The sequence below is a fragment of the Hypanus sabinus genome, chromosome 13, assembly GCF_030144855.1.
Source record: "Hypanus sabinus isolate sHypSab1 chromosome 13, sHypSab1.hap1, whole genome shotgun sequence".
NCBI classification, from domain to species: Eukaryota; Metazoa; Chordata; class Chondrichthyes; order Myliobatiformes; family Dasyatidae; genus Hypanus; species Hypanus sabinus.
In genome coordinates this window covers 105,297,284-105,323,332 of record NC_082718.1, presented here as the reverse complement: position 1 = coordinate 105,323,332, position 26,049 = coordinate 105,297,284, and the positions used below count along the sequence as shown (strand labels likewise).

The 26,049-nt window shown below is 38.2% G+C and overlaps 1 protein-coding gene across 2 annotated transcripts in view; it reads right to left on the bottom strand.

The window, feature by feature from the left end:
* Positions 1-26,049, bottom strand: part of sppl3 (signal peptide peptidase 3) — a 190,369-nt gene that overhangs the window by 81,759 nt on the left and 82,561 nt on the right. For both annotated transcript variants that reach the window (XM_059988339.1, XM_059988340.1), the window contains exons 3-4: positions 19,712-19,800; positions 4,414-4,533 (exon numbers count right to left, since the gene is read on the bottom strand). In XM_059988339.1, the coding sequence (XP_059844322.1) occupies positions 4,414-4,533; positions 19,712-19,800 (209 nt within the window). The remainder of the gene's footprint in view (positions 1-4,413; positions 4,534-19,711; positions 19,801-26,049) is intronic.

Here is a 26,049-nt window from a genome sequence, read left to right as displayed (position 1 = left end):
TTTTAGGGACTTCTCTTCCTTTTGCTCTTTCTAAATTGCCGAAACGAATTGACAACCCGATAGTTAAACATACTTTATGTATATGGTTTCAATTTCGGAAATTTTTTGGGTTGATTCAGTTTGTTTTAAATATTCCTACTGTATCCAATTGTTTTTTTTATCCTTCTATTATAGACCAAGCTTATTCAGCTTGGAAGACTAAAGGATTACTACAATTTTCCGATTTATTTTTAGATAATTGTTTTATGTCTTTTGAGCAACTATCTAATAAATATAATTTGCCTAGATTTCATTTTTTTTAGATATTTATAGATTAGGAATTTCTTAAATACTGTACTTCCTACTTTTCCAAATTTTGTGTCTTCAGGCATTTTGGAGAATTTGTTTGAACTAAGTCCTTTTCAGAAAGGGCTAATATCAAAACTTTACAATATAATTATGAAGATATGTTCAGAGCCCTTTTATAAGACTAAAAATGATTGGGAAAGAGAACTTAGCCTTACTATCCCTATTGAGAATTGGGATAAAATTCTTCAATTAGTTAATACATCATCTATATGTGCTAAACATTCACTAATACAGTTTAAAGTTGTGCACAGGGCTCATATGTCCAAGGATAAATTGGCTTATTTTTATTCCTATATAAATTCTATTTGTGATAGATGTCAGTCTGAGATAGCGTCTTTAACTCATATGTTCTGGTCGTGTCTGCTTTTGGAAAAATATTGGAAAGATATTTTTGATATTATCTCTGCGGTATTGAACATTGATTTACAACCTCATCCTTTTACTACAATTTTTGGTTTATCAATGATGGACTCGCTCCATTTATCCTCTTCCGCTTGTCGAATGATTGCATTCCTTACACTAATGGCTAGAAGATCTATTTTGTTGAATTGGAAAGAAATTAATCCTCCTACTGTATTTCATTGGTTTTCTCAAACTATGTTATGTCTAAATTTAGAAAAAATTAGAAGTGGTGTATTTGATACTTCCACTAAATTTGAAAAGATATGGAGACCATTTATTCAATATTTTCATATGATGTAATATGACCCTGTTCCAGGCCTATTTGATTTTCCAGTTTTGATTCTATATATGTTGAGAGGATCGGAGTTGACGACACTGATGGTTTTGTATTTTTGTGAGCTATTATAAACAGCCCTTTTTTTTCTTTTTTGCATTTTTTCTTTTTTTTCCTTTTTTCTTTTTTAGTTACTAGATTATTAGATTAGCTTTTTTGCAATTTTTTTTTTCTTTTTTTTCTTTTTTCTGTTTTTTTTATTATATATTATGATATACCTAGGTTTGCCTTGTTTATTTGTATATTGCATCATCTATGATTTGGGAATACCCATTTATACTGTAATCATTGCTTATATATTGTTTCATGTTCAGTTGAATTGTGTATGTTTGTAATCCCATTATCTATGTATCAATTTTATTTTGTTGATATTAATAACAATAATAAAAATATTGAAAAAGAAAAGAAAGGGAGTGAAGGTTTGCTGGCTGCAGCTTGCCTCAGAGGAGAAAAAAGCATGCGCTGCAAGCTAAGCTAAGCTGGTGACTGAAGGTTCGCAGATTGAAGCCAGAGGCTGAGAAGGACAGTGAGGTGGATTCATACTTCAACGCATTTGAGAGCATTGCAGCGCCACTGCAATAGCCTACGGTGTCTGGACTCTCTTAATGCAGTGGAGGTCTGTGGGAAAAGCACAGGCGGTATGCTCTGCTCTGTCGCTGTCCAACAGACAATTATGAAACTGTTAAAGCTGCTGGCTTGCGTGCATATGAGCTGGTGCCCAAGGTGTGCAGACAGCTCATAAGGGTTTATAAAAATATCACAACTCAGACCTATATTGAGTTTGCAAGGAAGAAAGGCCATCTCTTTGATAAATGGCACATGTCAAATAAGGTGACGAACTTTGGTTCTCTTCGGGAGCTGATACATTTGGAGGATTTTAAGATTGCTTACCTGAGCTGTACCTGAATGAATAAAAAGTACATTCCTTGTCTCCAGCTGCTGTGTTAGTGGATGAATTTAACCTTGTGCACAAGAATATATTTGCATCTCACTGTGCAGTAGCTCAGAGCAGTGAGAAAGGGGTCTACGTTGCCAAAGCACACAATGAGAAACAGCCTCCTACTTCACCTCATTCTAAGAAAGAGCCTAAGTGTTTTTATTGTCATGGGTCAGGTCATTTAATTGTGGATTGCATGAGCCTGAGGTGTAAATGGCAGTGGAAGCATTCTGACCCATCTCAAGGTGTGGGCCTGATAAAAACTGTCAGTGGTGTTCTTCAGGCTTCAGCTGACCCAGAATCCAAGCCAAATCCTAGCTATATGCCTTTCATATTTCATGGGCTAGTTTCTAAGTCTGGTAAGGTAAATGAACAGGTCTTGCTGATCATGCCAAGCGATACTGTGCAACAGTCTTTTATATGCTCTGATGCACTAGATTTTTCTGAGGACACGTTTTGTGGGTCACAGTCTTAGTGCAGAGAATAGAGGTGGGGTTTTTAAAGAGTTCTGCTACACATGACCCATTTACAATCAGACCTAGTGAGTGGGTTCATCACAGTCAGGATTAAGGCCTCTGCTACCAGCCAGAGGCAGTAGCTGCACTCTTGCAACAACGTAGAATAAGGAGCTTGCAGAGCTACATAGGGTAAATACAGCTGAAGATAGTGAAGCCCAGGAAGTAGCTCTGAGTCATGAGATTAAAACCAATTAAGCACTGTCCATGGCCCTGGAGCAAGCCCAGGAAGAGGCAAGGGAGCAACAAGTGGCATTAGCAGTTTAAAAGTTGCAGATCTGAGGTTGGGTCTCCAACAGGCTGAACAACAGGAAGGAGGACTAATTGTGTCAGGGATTAGTGAACTTCCAACAGAGACTTCAGGAAGCAGATAATCAAAACCAGGAGTTTAAGCCAAAGGGTTACACCTGCAAGCAGACCACTTCTATGACAAATTGAAAATCCACAGGCCACGTGTGTGGGACAGTCAGCAACCTGGAAAAAACTGGAAAAGGACATGTCTACTCGACTAGCTGATGGACAAGCTCAACTTGCAGCTGCTGTAGGAAAACAGTGGACTGTCTCAGAAGAACTGCTTACTCTTTGAATGAAAATCTCCTTATTGGATTCACAAAACAGCTTATTGCGTCAAGAGAAAAGCAAGCTGTTAACTCAGTTGGAGTCGGAAAGGGCCAGGTTTGAGAAGACTGAAGATGAAAGTAGCGGGCATTGTGTGGTTTTTGACAATCTTGAGACAAATACATTAAGGCTCTTGATGGAGCAAAGAAGGAAAAGAATGCCCTGGTTAGAAGTGAAAAAGTTGCAAGTTGAATAGGAAACCAAAAAAAGTAATCCTTGCGCAAGATGCAACACATTTCGAAGTTTACATAGGTTCCACTCTCTCTCAGTAGTAGTACACACAAGCTACAATCTCATTGTTTTTTTCTCTCACATGCAGAACCAACGCCTTACGTGCTGGTCTTTGATTGCCTAAAATTACAATATTGATATTCGTTATAAGAAAGGGAGCAAAAATGTACTGGCAGACACATTGTCTCAGTCCATGAGTTAGTGTTATTTTTGAAAAGTTGCGACAAGCCTGTTCTTGTGGGTTGGGGGGTATTACATGCCCGCAGCTGTGCTTTTGTTATCTGTTCTCTCTCCGTTTAGCTTTCCTCTCAATCTCCATTTAGAGCTCTGCTGGACCTGCCCCTTTGTCAGGACTGCTCCATTCGGGATTTTCAGAGTGCAATTGTAAAAAGCCAGCATCCAAGAAGAGGGAGAGAGAGCCATTGGGGAGAATTGATCGTTAAAGAGTTGCACTAGTTTTCGTATTTACAAACTTGTGTTTTCGGATTGTGGATTTCCCCTTCTGTATTACTCCATTGGATTTGGTTGCTATAAATATAATGTAAATAGGACCGCCTCTCTCTGTCTGTTTTTTCTGTTGCTGCTGGCGTACAGCACTGAAGGTGGACTTGTTTTTAACATTGCTTCCCCAACACCCCTAGACTAGAGCCAACAGGGTGACGTAACAAGAACCTACACGCCAAATGAATCACATCCCAGGAAATGAAATGCCACGGATCATTACTTAATTAGTAAGATGTAAGTACTACATTTCTACAGTTTTTGTTTTTGTTCACAACTCAGCTGCACTCTTCAAAATTCATCATGCAATTTGGAACTGCTCTAACTACCACAGACTAAAAATCGTTGAGTAACTTACAAACACCAATTCACATCAAAATCTTTTAATATTTTGGTAGCACTTTTATCCACACATTTTCTTTAGTAAGATTAAGAATTTTAAGAATATTCATGTACCATATTTTATATCATTTATAATGCTGTAGTACAAATATATTAAAAAGGAAAATAATGTTCGTCAAACATACCTGCAGTGCATATTGTAAACACCACCTGAACAGAATCAAAGAAGAAAAACATCACCAACAGAGAGACTGATGCCCCAACAGGAAGAAAAAGAGCCTGTGTAGAGTCTATGGTCTGGATACCTAAAATACAAAAAAAATACAGTGAGTGCAATGTAGCAAAACTATTTTGCTAAGTGATTTCACAATTTACAACTGGTAATAGATTAAGACTCTACCAAACTGTACATTCATATAAAAGCTTGGTCAATGCAGATGGATTTCTAGGCATACAAACCAATTACGAGGGGTGATTGATATGTTCGTGGTCTAAGGTAGGAGTCAATTTTAGAAAACCTAGCACATTTATTTTTCAACATTGTACCCTCCTACGTTTACACACTTAGACCAGCGGTTGTGGAGCATACGGATCTTGGAGCTCCAGAAAGTGTCCACAGCTGGATGATTGATAAGTTCGTGGCCTAAGGTGGAAGGAGATGAGATATACAGCTCTTCTTACATGCACATGCAGGTCAACTCTCAGTGATTCTGCAGAAACTTTGAAGTTAATAACTCATCTCCTTCTACCTTAGGCCACAAACTTACCAATCACCCCAAAGAGTTATTAACTTCAAGCTTTCTGCATTTTCAAAGAGTTGACCTGCATGTGCATGTAATGAGAGCTGTATAACTCATCTCCTTCTACCTTAGGTCACAAACTTATCAATCACCCATTTGTGTACACTTTTTGGAGGTTCAAGATCTGTATGCTCTATGACCGCTGGACTAAGTGTGTAAACATAGGAGGGGACTATGTTGAAAAATAAATGTGCTAGGTTTTCTAAAATTGACTCCTTCTACCTTAGGCCACAAACTTATCAATATCCCCTTGTACTTAGCTCAGGTCTGTTCAGCCATTCAGAGAGATCCTCCAACTATGACCATAAACCTATCAGTTACCTATATCCCTAGATATCAATAAAAATTATCTTTCTTATGTTTAACATTAACCATTTAACAAACATCAATTGCAGTTACAAAAGACAGTTCCAAATTTCTACTGTTCTTAAGTTTACAGCTTAAAAGCTTGGCTCTAAATTTTGAGACACTGTCCTAAATTACCAAACCGATGGCAATAATTTCCACCCTTTTAGTTTCCCTTGACATCTTGCAAATATTGATCTTTTAATTTTGAAATCTTCTGAATTCAGAGAAACCAATGCTTTTTCTACTAAAAGAAGCCCTGGAATCAAAGTATCATTCAAAAGAATGATATTTTGACTGCATTCTATTTGTTGTACACCAGGTAACTTTATACACCTGCAGTAAACCCATTATCCTTCTACTGTAACAAGAGCACTATCCTTAAAGGCATGAAGACAAGCAATTGCAAATGCTTGATCTGCAAATGCTGGAAATCTAAGCAACACACCCCAAATGCAGGGGCAACCATAGATGCTACCTGGCTTGCTGAGCTCCTCCAGCATTTTCGTGTGTTGCAGTAACTTGCTGTATCAACACAGAATATTTCATGGCATACATCAACTTCAGGTCTCCTTAGACCCCCGATAATTCTGACTGTTCAGCAATTTATTTGGCCTATCTTTTTCAAGTCTGAAGTGAATGTCCCACACATTGGGTAATGTTGAATTCAATTCTGTCTGTGTTCCATTATTCATATGCATTTCTAATTCAGGGCTTTCATTTGCACTTTTCACAGAAGAGTACATTTCTGAACTATTAGTCATGATAATTTGAGAAACTGTCCATCCAGCTGGTTCCCCCAATCTGTATATCTGTGGCTCACAACATACCTTTCAGGTTTTACATAGAACATTATAGAACAGTACACCCATTTGATCCACAATGGTGTGACTTATGTTTTTGTAATTCCAAAACACAAAATCTAATTGAAAGAAAAACAAGGAAATTAGGAAGACGCGAGTCTCAGTTCAATTTTACTTTAGTGAGCCATCTACCTATGACATGGTGGCGTGATGACATGGCATTCATGTACTGTTACATAAAACATGCAATCAATCATTTAAATAATGTTTTATCAAACATATTTACAATATTACTCAAATATTACTGAAATATTCAATACACAATACTCCTCCCTGCTTAGCTATAAACTCCAACTCAATGCAGAATGCATCTCAACTCAGATATGTAATATATTGCTCTCTTTTCATCCATACAAAAACACACATGCATGTTTAGAAGCAGGCTTACTTTACAGAATTTTTTTCACATGTGCACAGTCTGTGAGAGTGAGAGAGTGAGAGAGTGAGTGAGAGAGTGAGAGAGTGAGTGAGTGAGTGAGTGAGTGAGTGAGTGAGTGAGTGAGAGAGAGAGAGAGAGAGAGAGAGAGAGAGAGAGAGAGAGAGAGAGAGAGAGAGAGAGTGAGAGAGAGATATATATATATATTATATATATATATAGATACAGCTTGGGCTCATGTAAAAAAAATTCTGACCAGTTGAGCCAGATCTCTGGCTATAAACTTAATTTACATAAGAGTGAACTTCTCCCAATTAATAAAGAAGCACAAGAACTAACATTTCATGATCTCCCTTTTAAAGTAGTCCATAATCAATTTACTTACCTTGGAATTACAGTCACAAGGAAGTTTAAAGATCTCTTTCGTGAAAACTTTGCCAACCTTTCATATGCTATAAAACAGAGTCTGGTACAATGGTCACCTCTATCTATGTCTTTGGTAGGTCGTATTAATGTTGTTAAAATGTATGTTCTCCCCAAATTTTTATACCTATTTCAATCTATCCCAATTTTTATTCCTAAATCTTTTTTTGATTCCTTAGACTCTATTATTTTGTCATATCTGTGGCAGAGTAAGTGCTCTAGAATTAATAAAATCCATCTCCAAAAATCTAAAAAAGAGGGTGGCATGGCTTTACCTAACTTTCGTTTATATTATTGGGCAGCTAATATACGTTGTGCTACCTTCTGGTCTTTCTTCCATGGCCAACCCGAGTGCCCTAACTGGGTGGCGATGGAGCTGAGCTCCACCAAAGAATTATCTATCTCTGCACTTCTTGGCTCTGCACTCCCTAGTAGTCTGCCCAGATCAACAGCTAATCCTCTTGATAGACATACTTTGCGTATATGGGCTCAGATCAGGAAATGCTATGGTTTCCAGGGGTTTTCCGTTTCCAGCCCTATTGCTCATAATCACCTTTTTTTACCTACTACATACGATTCAGCATTCCAGGTTTGGTATAGGAAGGGCATTAGACATTTTGAAGATCTTTTCATTGATAATCGCTTCGCTTCTTTTCAGCAGCTCTCTGTTAAGTTCAATCTGCCCAATGCTCATTGTTTCAGATATCTCCAAATCCGACACTTTATTGCTCCTTTAATTCCTAACTTCCCTGAAATGCCTGCGAGAAATGCTATGGACCTATTTCTTTCCATGAATCCACTAGGTAAAGGCTTAATATCAATCATCCGAGATAAACTAGCGGCCTTACGACGGGCCCCCATGGATAAAATCAAAATGGCCTGGGAGCAGGATTTAAATATCTCCTTATCTGAGGAGAGCTGGGATTCAGTTCTCAAATCGGTTAACTCAACCTCTCTTTGTGCTCGCCACTGCCTTTTACAGTTTAAGATTGTTCATAGAGCCCATATGTCTAAATCTAAACTATCTCGATTCTACCCTAGCGTTAGTCCGCTCTGCGATAAATGCAAGAGGGGCGTGGCCTCTCTCATCCATATGTACTGGTTCTGTCCTAGCTTGGAGAAATTCTGGAAAGATGTCTTCACTACGTTATCGTGTATTCTGAATCAGCACCTAGAACCAAACCCCTTAATTGCTCTGTTCGGTTTTTGGGGCGAGACAGATTTATGTCTGGGTCCGACCAAATGCCGAATATTATCCTTTGCCTCTCTTCTGGCTAGATCAGGGGTCGGCAACCTTTACCACTGAATATGGACCCATTTCCCACACAAAAGAAAACACTGGGAGCCACAAAACCCGTTTGACATTTAAAATGAAATAACACTGCACACAACAGTTTTTTTTGCCTTTATGCTATGTATAAACAAACTATAATGTGTTGCATTTATGAAATTGATGAACTCCTGCAGAGAAAACAAAATTACATTTCTGCATGCAACAAAAACATTTTGAACTCCGAAAAAAAGACGTTGGGTTGAAGGTTACTCCATAGTTAGCCTACCTTGGATTGAAGAATTAAAAGAAAGCGCGCACTGGCGGGTGTCAGGCATTGGCAATGGTGATGTATATTAATAGCAATAAAAAACACGTTGTAGCGCTACATGCAGCGCTAAAATAAAGACACTGCACTCAAAGGTAACTTTATTCAAACTAAACAGCCTTGACTTAAAGTCTCCCTCAATCCGTCCCCGTGGGTGCGGATGCTCTAAAAGACACGTACTCACAAACCCCCGTAGGCTATCTCCCTTATCCGGAATGGTGGCTAATTGTGAGCCGGTTCGAATGTGCCAGGAAATGCGTTCTCCACAACGTTTTTAGATTGTACAAGATCACCATAATCTTCAAATTTCGAATTACATTTCAAAAACTAACAAACTACGGGGAGCCGCAGCACAGAGATCAAAGAGCCGCATGTGGCTCCGGAGCCGCGGGTTGCCGACCCTTGGGCTAGACGCTTGATCCTCCTCAGATGGAGAGATGCTGCCCCGCCCACTCATGCTCAATGGCTTAACGACATCATGGCCTGTTTGGACCTCGAAAAAATTCATTATTCAGTTCTCAATTCGGATCTAAAGTTCCATAAGGTCTGGGGACCTTTTATCGAGTACTTTCATGACCTTCCTCTTGACTAGGGGTTTTTTTTTTCTCTTCGGTCCCTTGCTTTCAGCTCCTTTTTTTTCTGGTAGAAGGCATTATTATCCTCTGTTGCTGAGTGTATTCACAGTCTGGGAGCTTGGCTGTCCTGACTTATACTCTCTATATTGTGTTGTGGTTGGTCTGGAGTTGCTGTTGTTTTTTCTTGTGTTGTGGGGCTTGGGGAGGACACTAAGCTTACTTGTCTTTAATTTAGGTGCTTTTTTTGTTGCTAAATTCTCTTCCTTTGTAACATATTGTTATTGTATGCTTAATTTTGCACTGTTTTAATGTTCCTCATTGGGATTTGGGGTTTTTAATTTGTAAAATGTTTTGAAAAACTAATAAAAAAATTAAAAAAAAATTCTGTAAAGCCAAAATGCTTCTAAAAATAATGAAAAATTATCATAAAAAGCACTACACTAAAAAAAAACTAAATCAAATCAATATTTGGTGTGATCACCCTTTGCCTTTAAAACTGCATTAAATCTCTTAGGTACAGTCATGCAGTTTTTGAAAAAAAGCAGCTGGTAGGTTGTTCTGAGCATCTCCAGAGAGCTTACTTCAGATTTCGGCTCTCACTAGCTTCTGTCTCTCCAGGTAATCCCAGAAAGCCTCGATGATGTTGAGATCAGGGATCTGTGGAGACCATACTATCTGAAACCCTATTAAAGATCGTTGGGGAACCGGGACAATAAGGCGAGAAATTGGCCACTGGAATAAACCATGAATGACGAGACTGGACAATGTGGAATTAATAGAATGTTACTTTAACAGCAGCCCACATGAAAGACGATACATCAAGTGCATGTGGGGTCTTTGGTAACAATGAAGACAGTTGTCCACATTCACGGAAGAATAGTTGGTTACCCAGTCATCAAACATGATTGCTATCACATCTTTAATTGGAAGAATAGTAATAGATGTGGCAATCCCAAATGACAGTAACGTCAGGAAGAAAGAATATGAGAAGCTGGAGAAATACCAGAGCTTGAAAGAGCAGATAGAAAGGATGTGGAAGGTTAAATACACTGTAATCCCAGTGGAGACAGTACTTGGAGCTGTGACACCTAGAATCGGAGATTGGCTCCAACAAACCGCGGGAACAACAACTGTGATCTCGGTCCAGAAGAGCACACTACTAGGAACAGCATGCCTGTGCCGAACCCTCAAGATCCCAGGCCTCTGGTAAAGGGCCTGTGATTTGAGGGAAAAATACACATACAAATGCCCATTAGGAGTGAGAGAAAAAAATTTATATACACACACCCACCCACACATTCAGTATGCTATACTATACAATACAACTAATATATACACATCTACAGCATAGTCAATTTTAAACATTTCATCAAGGACTAAAGCTTTAGTCTCAGGGTATGGAGGCTTTCTTTGTCTTGTGGAATAACATCTTTCCTGACAAGGAGGATGACTCTGCTTGGCAGGTGAGACTCGTGGTTGTTGAAACAATTTCAGGTTCTGGGGTCTCCTCCGTAGTGCCTGTAGGAGTTGACTCTGGGACTGCAGGGAAGAGGTTCTGACAGTTCTGGACACCTTTTCTGCTGTACATCTTGGCATCCCAAACAATGCATGGCAAGGTTCACTAGATGATTTGGGTCATAATGTGTGAGTACAGTGCTTGACATCACCCTTTCCTTTACCTTGAGGAAAGCAATCTCGCATTGCCTTGCCCATGGCCATTTCTTCCTGATCTGTGGTAATGAGTTCAAGGGATGGAGTACAAAAACCAGGTTTGGCAGAGACTTTATAAAAAACTTGTAAAATTTTAGAATTTGTAAAAAAAAATGTGGCACGTCCTTTGGCCTTGGGGCATCCAGCACTGACTGTATTTTCTCAGCACTCGTGTGTAGTCCTTGGGCATCAAAGAAGTGACCACAGTAAGTGATGCTTGGTTTAAAGAATTCACACTTGCTGCATCGTGCTCTGAGTCCATAATCTTCAAATCTTTTTTAACATTGTCTTGAAATTTTGGAGATCTTCTTTGTCACCCTAACCGGTAACAATGATGACATCCAGGTAACACTGAGTGCCTGGCCAGCTTTGCAGCACCTGGTCCACAGCTTTCTGTCAGAGTGCAGGTGAAGATGTAGCTCCAAAACTAAGCCTATTATAGTCCTATAGCTAAGTCCACTTTGTTTAAAGTGTTTTCATATTGAATGGTTTGCAAAGATATACTCCATCCTGGGCAGGGGTTATTGACCTACTTTCAGTATTGGGTTGATGGCGACCTTAAAAATCACCACAGATCCTGACAGATCCACTCATCTTGGCTACCAGGACTGCTCATGGGCTCCATTCAAACTCAGAAAGAATTCATTCAGCCTCTATGCGACCTGGCTCACTGACTACTTTATTACCAATGGTATAAGGAACCAGACTGGCTTTGTATTTGGCATGGTTTATTAACACTATTTTCTCCTTGATATGCTTTAGTTTTCCAATGCCACCCTTGAACACTGTGGCATCATCCAGTACATTTCTTAATTTGCTATCAATTGACTCTTTTGCAGGGGATATGGCATGCAAATGGTGGATGGATCTCCAATCAAGCTGTAGCTGTGACAGCCAATCACCTCCCCACAATGCTGGCCCTCCTGTTTTACCAGATGCAAGCCCAATGTGGCTTGTTGCTTGTTCTGGCAGTATAACAAATGTCATTCCAACAAGTTATGTTTTCTCCAGTATAACTTCTTAGTTGGATATCTGCAGGCTTCAGCTCAGTTTCTTCAAAATGCTGTTCAAACTCATTTTGTGGAATGAGTGAAATAGCCGAACCTTTCTCCAATTCCACTTTATTTAATCTGACATTCATTCTGGTGTAGACCATATTGCTTGTCTATTTTTAGTTTTCATTTGGTAGATTGCAAGGCTACACAGTTCTGCATCATTCTCATCAATATCAGATTTTTCCATCAACAGTGTACAGACTAGTGCTCTTTTTGAAATGGTAACCTGAGATTTTATCTTTATCTCCTCCCTGTGCAGTCCACTGATGTCTGTCTGCTCAACATGCTCTTTATACTTGTGCTACTTTTTGCATTTTCTGTAAGTTTCTCCTTTAAAACCTACATAGGTCTGCTGTACGTGAGTCCCTGCCACAAAGGTAGCACAATTTTTTTTTGACCAGACTGGTTTCTGTTTAGAAATTGCAATTTTGTCTACACTCACTTTAATTTCTGACTGTAACTCAATTGTGTCTCTGGCTGCTGTTTCCATTGATACAGCAATTTCAACTGTTGTTTGAATGTAAGCTGTGCTTCAGTTAGGAGGCATTTCTGAATGCTTTCTTGTAAAGTTCCACAAACTGAATGATCTCTCAGTGCATCATTAAGCCCATCACTGAACTAGCAATGCTCAGCCAACGTCTTCAATTTAGCCACGTAAGATGAAATGGACTTCTCTTCCTTTTAATTCCCCTTATGAAGCTTAAAGCATTCTGCAATCAACAATGGTTTTGGTTCTATATGTTCCTGCATTACTTTCATGATATTAGCAAAGCTCATTTGGGCTGGTTTGGTTGGAGCAGTCAAACTTCGAAGCAAACTGTATGCTTTCCTACCTAATACACTTTGCAAAACTGGTACTCACTTCTCATTAGCTATTTCATTTGCTTCAAAATACTGCTCAATTCCCTCAGTATACATTTTCCAGTTATTTCTTGTGCAATCAAACACTTCTATCTTTCTGATGTAGCCAGCCAATTCTACTTTTTATTTATTATTATCACCTAATACTCACTGCTTCTGAACCCATGAATATTGTCTGTTTCCGCCTTTTTAAAAACTTTAATGTCTTCTCCTCTTTCGAAGAAAGCATGTTGCGGCCTTTTTAAACTCAAGTGTCTCTTTGTGCTTCAACAGGTAGGTAGTTGTCTCAGGTTCATTTTAAAATTTACTCGTCACCACTGCTATGATTTGCAAGTCCAAAACATAAGAACTAATTGAAAGGAAAATAAGGGTGCCAGAAACGTGAGTCTAACTTCATTTTTACTTTAAGTACAGCATGTACATTTTACGTATTCAGGCAACAATAAATATATGAGTTCGGCAAGGCAAGGGTTTTTTTTATAAAAAACAACACGCTTATTAAACACAGAAAACAAACCCCCCAAAAGTAAACAAACACTAACGTAACCGGATACCAACTGCTGTGCGGCAGCCCAAACAGCTCTTAAAGCGATATTGCAAAAACTTCTTTAGAGTGGTATTGCCAAAAGTTCGATATGCTCACAGTCCACTTAAAAGGAGAGACTTTATAAGACGATTTAAATTCTCTTTCACGTCGCTTGCTTCGATCCCCGACGTCGAACTTCCCACGAAGAATTTACGAAACGAAACGGCTTAAAGGCACTGACCTTTCCTTCCTCACTATCTTTAATCCTTGCTGGTAAACCCAGGGGTTAACGCGAAGATAGTCAACGAAATCCTTCCAAATAAGGATCAAAGGTCGAAACCCGTTTCACCGTAGAAAGCAATTCTCCTCGATCTTTAACTCCCGAACTTCGATCTTCACGCTCCACTAATTTCTTGAACTAGCAGAATCGTAAAGAACCTGCTGGCAATGACCTTTTAAACTTTAGGCATCAGATAAAACTTCATCTTTCAATTAAACTGCGTCATCACTTAAAACACGCAGTGGCATGAAGTCAACTTGGCAAATCCAGCCACGAACTGCCCCTCCTCACAGGGTGGGGTCTTCCTTTTATAACCTGTAAAAAAAACCTATCACATGATCTCTACTGGCGGGAAAATGACGTCACTCCACCATCACAAGACCATTACCTCAAGTCCAGTATAGCTTCAACCCCAGTCACGTGACAAGGGCACCCAATGTCATGTGTCACGAGTACGTAACAACATTATGTCATGGCGGCATGGTGACGTATGACATTCACGTGCTATTATGTAGAATTAGTAATGAGTTATTTAAACAGGGCATGCTTAATCAAACACAATATTTACATTACTCAAATAATACTGAAATAGTAAATACACAACAGTGCCACCCTCTTAACCTACTCCAAGATTAATCTACCCTTCCTTCCAACATAGCTGTCATTTTAAAGCATACTTTGTTTAATGGAAAGCTAAATGCACAGACATCATCAAGCAATCATTAGCTTAGTGCAATAAAGATCAGACAACTACTGCACATTTTGTCTTTGACAATGCACTTACATCAAGTATATTACTAAAATTAAAAATCCAATATGTAGACAATACCACTAGCTTTACCGTTAAAGAACATTATAACAGAAGGAAAACTAAAAAATGAATAAGAAAGCAGATTGAGAGAAAACTTAAGAAATATAACAACTAAAGGAAGAGAGTAAGGTATCAGCAATGGTAGAATTAGGAAGTAGCAAAAATTTTGAACACATACTTTTTATTTGTTTTAACAATGAAACACTAAGATCGTTTCATTAATAGAAAAATTCAAAGTCAAGGGGGAAAAGGGGAATATATACACTATCGCTTAAGTACCAAGCAAATTAATAGGATTAAAATTTGATGTTTTTTGGAGCTGATGGTGAGTTGGAAACCTCATAAATTCCTTCAACTCTGATGTAATTCCAGATTTGAAACCTAAAGTTTAATACCTCTTCTCAGAGAAAGGAGCGAGACAGACAGCAAGAAACAAAATTGATGTTTATTACTAGCCAGCAATCTGTTCTGTGAGGCCATGATATTCCAGGAAAAATTATGACACCCATTCCAGTTCTAACCTTGCATAATGCCAAAACATTAATCCCCATGAAAACAATCCAGTCCAACATACATTGGCCAATCTTACAGCTGTCCCATAATTCCACTTTTCTTTATTATTTAGATGCAGCTATTCAGCCAACTGGGTAACTGAGTTTAGAATTGATTTTGCGACACTATGCACTTTACAGACTCTTACAGCTCCCACTAAATTGGGCCCACCAAAACTGAATAGCATATTAATACTGAAAGTACACTGGTAATTGCTACTCTGTATAATCCCCTTCTAACCTCCCCCCTGCTGCAATTCAAAGAGGTAGAGACAGCAATGATTCACAGGAAGAAGAAAGCTACTTAAAATATACAGCATGACAGCAAAATGACAAACCAAATGAGCAAGATTACAGATTATAAAATGAATTACATAAAAAATAAGCACCAGTGTTGAATTTAGAATTGAGGCATCTGTAGAAAGAAAAAAAAATACTTCTCATTTCAGGTCAGAGAGCATTAATTAGGTAAAAGACACTATGAGGTCACTGACCTCAAGTCTCCACTTACATTTTTCTTTCCACAAATGCTACCTGAACTTTTGAGCAGTTCCAGTGTTGCCAGTTCTTTTTTTAACCTTGGGTTTCTACATATTGAATTTTTATTTACTGTTGAACTCAAAAGCTTTCTTTAAAAAATGGTCAGAATGTGGAACTTGCTACCAAAAAGTCATTAAGGTGTGTGCACAGATTAATTGGAAGGGAAGCAACAAATAAGAGAGAAAACAACAGAAAGATTTACAAATAGATGATCAGGAGCTGAAGGAACTTGTGTACGACATAAACAATAATATGGGTCATTCTGTTGAATTTATTGCTACAGAGAGCTGTGGAGGTCAACTGAAAGGGTTATTAAATGTAGAGATTGATAGGTTCTTGACTTGTAAGTGGGTTAAGGGTTATTGGAAGGCGAGAGGATGGGGTTGAAAAGAAAATCAACCATGACTGAATGGTGGAGCAGTGTCATTGGGCAGAATGACCTGACCCTTTTATATTTTATGATAATTTGGCTCAAAAAGCTTTTATCTGGGAAGCAAATTAGCAAGCTTGCTTCAATTATACAGGGGATTCCAATCAATTCCCTCGGTTAATCAGGGCAGCCACTGGGACAACTCTTAAAGAACAAAATTAATCAAATATAGCCAGGATTCCCCTGGTATATTTGGGACGCTATGCTGCTTAATTGGGACAGGAGACTGCTGCTGAACAGTTTCTAATTAATTTAGTCACATGAACTTATGTGATGGTTAGACAGTGGACCATGCTTAGAGCAAATAGTTTTTAAATAGCATTAGTTGCATGTCTTTGTGTTCAAAAAGCACTGCTTTTTGCCACTGATAGTTGGCGAGAAATAAGCAGTAAGACAATTTAGAATTGCTTTGCCCACTGTGATCTGAAGTATTCAGATTTGGAGATGCAAGAAACAACTTCACTACTTCAAGTTAGAAATTATAAAGAATTTGAAGGTATTGACAAGTATCTTGAATGTTACTATGAAAATGAAGATTTGGAGGATGCAATCATCAAAAGCATTGTATGAAGGCAGTCCACTATCTGCAACTTTGTGCCTGTGTTAATTTTGTTCATTAATAGTCAATCAAAAGAACACAGTAACCTGTTGGTAGACCTTCGCATTCAACGATGACAGTGAGACCTGTGTGGGAGTGTTTTTAGAGTGGAACAGTCCCACTCTCTTGACTTCAGAAGCTTGGGTTCACTGGTACGAATAATTGTCACAACTGGGGCCTTCCTTGGTTGCTGTGGATAACCGCGACTACCTCTGTGTCTTAGCAAGCACATTCACTCTCCAGAAGCATTGCAGAACCACCTTCTTGATGTTGGATCTTACTGTTGATCTCATTCACCCAGTTCACCAGAGCTTACTTCACAGGCATGTCCCTATTCACTGGTATATGAGGCCCACCAACTACCTTCACATAGTTCAGCTCATCTGCCAAAGTGGTGCACTGGGGTGTGAACGCTGTCTCATGCAAACAGCCATTTAGAGACACAGTTGAGAGCTAAGTGTCTGGTGGGGACCGAAGATGAGTGACCTACCCCAAAATGGACACTGCAAACCACTTCATCAGAGGTGATACCCCTCCCTGGATCCCAGACATGGCAGTGTACTCCATCGATAACTATCAGTAACTAATACTAATTTTAATAGCACTGTAGCAGCATTGGTAGTGTTCTAATTTCTGTGTTTCATTTAATTACATGTTTTGTTACTCAGCTAAACAGTAGTTTGTCTTTTTTTGTTTTTAACCATTTCCATGAAACTTCGACTAATATGAGCAGCTGCTTAATTGACCAAAATGTACTGGTCCTGATGTGCCCCAATTAACTGGAATCCACTGTATGTTAAACTCTTACTGAAGCTTGTTCAATGAGGGAATTAACATCTTTAGCAAAAATGGTAGATATTTGAAGATTTGATTTTTTAAAATACAATTTGCATAGTATGATTTACTACTGATGTGCTATAAAAGGATATAACAAAGAAAAACAACAAAAAGCTCTTATTCAGCACTTTTTTAAAATCTAGAGGTAGCTTTTTTCAAACTACTTCATTAATAATTTGAAAAAAAAATTCACTTGCTCGGATTTATTTATTAAAAGCTCCCCAATTGGCAATTAAAATGTAAAATCAGAAAAATGATAATAGAAAATAAAGTGTTCAAGAATTTCAAGGTCTTATATAAGGAATGACAGTCTCAGACAATGCACTTCTAATTCAACACAAACACTAGCTCTTAAAGGGCTGATGTATTCAATCACATGGGTAAAATAGTCAAGGTTATAAATCAGGACCAATTTAGCAATAGATGGAAATAAAGGTAACAGCATTTTAGACCCTTTCTTTTGACCGTTAAAGAATTACGAAGGAAGCAGATTGATGATACTATTGCTCAAAATGTTGGAACTTTTCACGGGGCAAAGTGATAATCATACATAAAACCTCTCACTTTGGTTATGAGGGAAAAGAAGCAGAGGCAAGAACGCTATTTTTTTAAAAGCAGAATTCAGACAACATCCTAGGCCCCATACATAACCTTCCATTGAACTGTATTAAAAATGTTCCAACAGCCAATGTAAACTTGATTTCTGCCAACCTGCCTACAGCTAGAATGTTTTCACAAGAGCTACCTGTGAGATCAGCTATTTCTCAGTCTAAACCAGTGCTTAATTAAAGGTAACAAATACAATCTTAAGCCATTTATAAAATAACGAATGGAGAATAATTTAGGTTGGATTGTTACAGACTAGCATGGATAAAATGGCAACCTTTAACTACATCTCAAATTTTATGGTTCATATTCTCTTTTTTCTCTATCATTTTCAACAGATAATAAAATGTATAATTAAAATTAATGAAGTTCAATAAAATAAAGAGGATTAGCACTAACTACCTAATGATCTTAAGTAATAAACTTTCCAAAGATATTGAACTCTTAATCAAATGTTTTGGATTAACTTTCAACATTTCCAATATTTTTCATTTTAATGATAGACTGCCATCGTTACACTGGATATTAGAGCCAGCCCACACACTATTTTACACTGTGCCAGTTCTTATACATATTAGTATCACAGAATGAGTTAGTCACCAATTCCAACAGATGATCATTTTTACTCTGCTGCTGGCACTAACCTCTCCTTTTAAGAAAAAACACTCTACTGACTGGCACGTTAACTTTTAGTTATTCAAATACCTAGAAAATTTCTAGCAAATATGATAATTTGGTCACTTTTCAGTTAATTTTAGAAATGCAAATTTACTTCAGCCTTACATTCACTTGTTCCATTGTACAATCACACCGTTGCTTTATGAGCAACAATGGAAACTCTGTTGAATTATACAGTAAGAAAAAATCTTTCAGCCCATCATATCTGTGCTGACCATAAAGTACCCATCTACAATCAACTTCTCACGTCGCCTACCTACCTTTGTTAGGGAGAATTTACTGTAGCAGTATCACTCATGAGCCACTTTACCTTGAGCATGTGAAGCAAAAATAGAACACTCAGAGGAACCTCACTTAGTCACATGCAAACTTACATAGCCAGCATCCAAGTTCAGGATCAAACTCTGGTTTCTGGATCTTTGACGTTTTTCACTAACCAAAGAACTTCATTGAAATGAATGTATCAATACACAAATCCTTAAATTTTAAAATAGAATCACTGTGTCACAGAGTTAAAGTTGTACAACACAGAAATTAAAGCTGCGCCCACTACATCCATGCTGACCTATTTTTGTTCATCTGAATTACTCCTATTTGCAATAGGAATATATCCTTCTATGCTTTGCCTACTTAAATGCCTGTCTAAATACCCTTTACACCTAGTAAAGATAAACTGATTCTACTATGTCTTCTGATAGTGCATTCCAAATATTAACCACTCTGGTTAATATTATCATCATCATCATTATTATTATTATTATTATTATATTATAATTTATCATTCAAATCCTTTATAAAACTCCTTCCTCTCACCTTAAACTATGCCTCCTTGTTTTTGATACTCTCACCATAGGGAAAAAACATCTGCCCTACCAAGTTCCATCAGGTCATCCCTATGCCTTCTTTGTTCCAAGGAAACAATAATAATGTCAAAGATCGCCAGTCCTGATGAATTTTCTCCATACACACTGCACTCAAGCCACAACTGAATGGGAAAAAGACCAGCAACATTCTACTTACTATTGTTGGTATTGTTTGCATTGAAATTGGCAGCTGAAGTACTTCCATCTTTTTCCTTATCCTGGTTCTCGAAGTCCATATTCAGAGACCTGTGTGAGAGGATGGAAGATGGAAGCTTTGTCAATATCACAGAGTTGCAGGCAGATGAAAACCATGATGTAAAAGCATAAAATCATGTAACATTTGTGAAAGAAAAGTAAATTTTCATCTTTCATTTTCACTTTAGAATTAATACCTTCTGAAAGGGGACTTTACTCCCATGACCAGGAACTTCACAAGTTTGACGTGTGTTGTGATTATTTCCTTTACTGGGACACAGTCCAAACTATTGTAATGACGCAGAATGTTAAAATAATTTTTAACATGTATACACTGAGATCTTGCTACTGTCCTTGGAACTTCTGCTCTTTATCTCTTTTCTCCCCTCTCCATTAGCAAGATACAAAAGCTTGAAAGCACGCACCACGAGATTCAATTAAAGCTTCTATGCTACTATTATCAGACTCAATGAGATGGACTCTTGATGTTACAATCAACCTTGTTATGATCTTCCACTTTATGGTTTACCTCCACTACACTTCTTCAGTTGCTTGTACCCATGATTCTACATGGTTATTGCTTTACCTTACTCTAGCTCAGCATACTGTGGAAACAATATGCAAGACAAGCTTTACATCGTATCTTGGTATATGTGGCAATAATAAACCAATAACAATTAAAATATTTTGCCAGATCCCTAAATACTCAAGAAGCTAGATTCCAAGCATAGGATGACTGTCATCAAATACTTTTGAGTGTGGACTTTGCATTTTTTGACCCAAACACAAGGTCAGATTCCTACTGGGCCAAGCTTTATGCTTAAGAGAGGACTAGTACCCCAAAGGAAAATGATAAAATTCTTGAATATATTCTGACTCTATATTGTAGATGGCTGAAATTTGCTACTTGTTGTTTCCCATTCGTGTGTTCTACAAAACACTTAAGAAAATCTAGATGTGAAACACAATCAACAGCCAAGGAATTGATAGAGCTCATGGGAGAGGTTCAAGATAATGTAAATATAGGTTGCCACAGTAGCATAATGATTACACAATGCTATTACATCTTTGGGGCATCCAACGCTGTCTCTAAGGAGTGTACATTTTCCTTGTGACAGCATGGGCTTCCATTGGTGCTCTGGTTTCCCTCCACAGTTCAAAGAAGTACCAGTTAGTCGGTTAATTAGTCATTGTAAATTGTCCTGTGATTAGGCTAGGGTTAAATAGATGGGATGCTGGGTGGCCCAGCCCATTGGGCCAAAGTGCCGATCCTGCACTCTATCTCTAAATAAATCAATAAAATTAATAATACACCCACAAGCCAGATTATTAGCCTTCTGTCGCTTAAAAGATTGCCTAAACATATTTTATGTAGAAGAAATTTATACAAATGCTAAAATACATAGAATACTATAATTTACACAATGTTAAAACCACAACAGAGGAGAAAAAAATAAACTGGAAAAAGAAAACGTGAAAGGATGCAAAATGGAAGAGAGAAACAGCATTGAGTGTATAAAATAATTGTTAAGTATCTCATACGTCTGTCTATTCTGAACTTCAATGAAAGGACAAGTGCAAAAGGCAAAGACAGGGATATAGAGAAGGCAAGAGAATTTGAGAAATAAACTCATTTTGGAACAGGCTATCACTTCATTAGATTGGACCTAAGTACTTCCCTGCAAAGTAATTACTTTTAATGCAATATTTATAGGAAAGTGTAAGTTTACAGGATAGCAGGAGTTAGATCCAAGCCTGGTACCTGTAATCTTGGAAGCCAATGGATTAGGGTTACATTGGTTGTATCTTTAATCCAGCAGTGAAATTAACATGAGCTATCAAATTGTGTGGTACTGTGAAGAATGTTTTCCTTATTTAAAAAAACAAAATGAAACCTAAATAATCCTTACTCTCTCAAAGACCACACACTATCAAGCTCACTCAATGTGGACCAAAGATATCAGTATTGTTAGAAAATAAATCCCTAATTAAGGAAATAAAGAACAAATATAAACTTAAGGCCAGGATGATGCTATCAGAATTGCCATCACTTCCTCTGCTTTATTTACTTCAACAGTCTAAGTATCAGAAACATCCAGTCTCCAGTACGGTTGAGCAAAATTCAGCAGTGAGACCAAAAAAATTATTCCCAGTAGACCGCCGATAATCCACTAGCCAATTGTTTGGAATTCCTGGTGGTCTTGCAAATGCCTCATCACCTATGTCACCAGGGCCTCAGTTCCTACGCTCTGTTGAGACTTTTCTGGTTTTGGTTTCCAAGTTCCCTTGAAATCTACTATGTTCAGTGGTAAATTTATATTATTACTGCACTGTATAACCTTTAAAAAGGAGAATCAAAAGAATGTTGGAATATTAAAGGGAATAGCATCCAACACTAAAGAAGATATAACAGTCCAGCACCACTCAGCTTCAAGGGATGATTAACAGAGCTTGATTGTATTTATAGATAATAAGGAAATATAAGTGCAGCAAGGCCAAATGATAATATATGAAAATGACAGATATATGGTTTCATCAGGCTTGAACTGTTAACAAATTACAGTAACATTAAAAGAAAAATTAGCTATATCTTTGCAAGTAGATATGCCAACCTATAACATAAGAAAATCTTTACTTTGTTATAACTCTCGTGAAGCAAACTTTTAATAGGAAACTAAAATAGAAATACAGAAATTTACAAACAGGCTGGAGTTTACTGTGAAGTTTTTTCTGCTCGGGTTCCAGTTGAAACTGGCTTCAGCTTTCAAGTCAATTTTGCATCATTCATCCTTTTACATGCAGGCATTGAAAATAAGATCTTCTCTGTCAGTACGAGCCTCTCATTTACTGGTAATTAGTTTCTCTCAAGCCATTACAATTGGAAACACGCTAACCTTTCACTAATTCCACAAGCATTAATGAATTCCTGTCCAGTTAACAACAGGACATATCCAAGAGGGTTTCTGCCACTAAATATCATTATTAACCCTAAATTAGTACAAATAATGCTCAACTGCCACCAAAAATCAATCAGGGACAAACTACTAGGGTAACACACAAAATGTTGGAGGAACTCAGAGGGTCAGACAGCATTGATGTAGGGAACTGGACATAAGAAACAGTCCAGATGAAAGGACTTGACTTGAAATGTCAGCTTCGTAATTGCTTCCTTAAACACTGAGGCTCCAGCATTTTGAGTGTTGCTCTAGACTCCAGCATCTATAGTGTCTTGTATCTCCAGAAACTATGATAAACTAGAATTTAATTCCTGAAATTTTGCACTTCCTTTCTTAAAGCTTAATCCTGTTCCACTGCATACTATTTATAGGTTATGCTGATGAGATTATAACAATCCATCTTGTACTTCTTCATCTGTCTGAAGCCTTACGAGGTAGACTACAGCATCCTCTTCCATCAGACTGCACTTGACGTATCATTAACAGATTTGGGCTCCTTATTTAATAAATGATGTGCTGGCACTGCAGAAAATTCAGAGGAGGTTCACGAGAATAATCCCATGAATGAACAGGTTAACGTATGAGAAGCATTTGACAGCTTTGAGCCTGTAGTCAATAGAGTTTAAAAGAATGGAAAGGGAATCACATTAATATCTATTGAATATTGAATGGCTGTGGAGAGGACGTTTCCTACAATGGGAAAGTCAAAGACCAGAGGGCATAAGTTCAAAATAGAAGGACATCATGGAACACTGTGAAGGCCAAGTCATGGGGTATATTTAAAGTGAAAGTTGATAGGTTTAATAAATCACCCATGATGGAATGGCAGTAAAGACTTGAAGGGTCGAATGGCCTAATGCTGCTCCTGCATTTATGGTCATTTCTATATTGTCTTTGTGCTGGGCAGGATTGGACTTATTTGGTCTCAAAACAATTAGTTTAGTCCCACCCACATATCTATCCATGTGCCTCGATTCTAATCTAAACATGGTTGCACAGTAAAAGCAACTGAACAAAAGAGACATTAATTTGCTTAAGAAGTTGATCTCAAAAGGTTGTGGCGCAATGATAACATCCAGCCTAGTCTCAGCACCATCTCACTTGGTCCTTTTGATGTTGCTTAATTCCTTTGATGTCTTTTAATTGCCCAACATCTAACACTGGATGAGCTTTTTATTTGCAATTAACCAATGGAAAGATTAAAAAGTATATTTTCAATCCTGTTCATGAATTCTATTCACTAGTCACTAACCTACATTTTCCTTTGTGTCCAGTATGGAACCAAAACTAGACTGTTCAAAAGATGAGCTATCAACTAGATAATACTACAAAGAGCACCTATCATCATTTCCTTTACCAAACTTTTTCCAGTCTCAGATCACCTTACCTCCAATTTTTCAGACTGGTTTCTCTCATTCTAATTGGTCAGATACTGTTGTCATCTCCAAATTCACAACATTGCCTAGCAGCCATGTACTCATTGACCAACTTTGGTCAAGCAACACCATGATTAAAATTTTCATTCCTCTTTTTAAAGATCACTCAAAAGGTTTATTTGTCTTTCGTGCCACAACTTTTAGATATAAATGTACTTCTCCCTTTGAAGTCTTTGATTGTATCCAAACTGAATTATTCTGCTAATAGTACTTGGGTTCAAAATACCAAAAATATTTCCTTCTAAACTATACTACTTCCTTGTCCTCCTTGAGGATGAGGATGCTCTCTGGAATCTGCCTCTGATTTGATCATCTATCCTGACATTCCCTTTAAGTGTTTCCGCTCTTTCTTTAAATCTATGCCTTCTAGTTTTTAACTATCTCCTTCTGGTCAAAGATTACACCTGTAGCTTGCTACCACCCAAACTGGACCACCTACAATTTGCATACCAACACAACTAATCGACAGACGACATAATAGCTGCAGCTCTACATACCATCCTTACACATCTGGAGAAGGAAGATGCTTATGTCAGAATGCTGTTCTTGAACTACAGTTCAGCATTCAACAGTGTAATTCTATCCAAGCTCAACAGGAAGCTCAGAGACCTCGGCCTTGACCTTGCCTTGTGCAGCTGGATCCTGGACTTCCTGTCAGATCGCCAGCAGGTGGTAAGAGTGAGCTTCCACACCGCCACCCCTCTGACTCTCAATACAGAAGCCCCTTAGGGCTGTGTACTAAGTCCCCTCTTTTATTCCCATGACTGTGTCGCCACCCACAACTCTAATCTAATTAAATTTGCCGACAACACTACATTGATTAGCCTAATCTTAAACAATACCGAAGTGGCTTACAAGGGAGAAATCATCTCTCTGACACAGTGGGTCAAGAAAACAACCTCTCCCTCAATGTCGCAAAAACAAATAAGCTGGTTGTAGATTACAGGAGGAATGGAGACGGGCCAACCTCTATTGACATCAATGGATCTAAGGCTGAGAGGGTAAATAGCTTTAAGTTCCTCAGCATCCACATCATGTGGTCTGTACACACCAGCTGTGCGGTGAAAAAGGCACAACAGTGCCTCTTTTACCTTAGACAGTTAAGGAAGTTGGGTATGGGCCCCCAAATCCTAAGAATTTTCTACAGGGGCACAACTGAGAGCATCCTGACTGGCTGCATCACTGCCTGGTATGGGAACTCTACCTTCCTTAATCGCCAGATTCTGCAGAGAGTGGTGCAGACAGCTCAGTGCATTTGTAATTGTGAACTTTCCATGGTTCAGGACACTTACAAAGACAGGTGTGTAAAAAGGGCCTGAAGGATCATTGGGGATCTGAGTCACCCCAACCACAATCTATTCCCATTCGGGAAATGGCACTGCAGCATAAAAGCCATTTAGCACACTTAGACAGAGATGTAACATAAAGATGTTTACTCCTCATATATGTGAAGGATGTAAGAAATAAAGTCTATTCAATTCATAACTGTGACCATTCACCTGATATATTCTCCCTCCTCCCCCTCACTTGATTTAATGTTATACACCTCGATAAGGTCACCCCTCACCTTCCTATGCTCCAGAGAAAATGGCCCCAGGCTATCAAGTCTTTCCTTATTACTCAAGCCCTCCAGACCCAGTAATATTCTTGCAGATCTTTTCTGCACCCTGTTCTGCTTTTGACATCTTCCCTCTGGCTAGGGTCAATTCAATTCCTCTGAATTGACAGTACAGTGGGATAATTAAACCAAACATGACCTGATTGCATGAATGTGGAGTTTGTTTTCACTATGACTTTGTGGGTTTTCTCCAGGTGCTCAATAAGTTACAAGTAAGATGTCCAAAGATGTGTGGGTTGGTAGGTTAAATGGCCACACCAAATTGCCCCTACCGTACAGATGAGTTGTA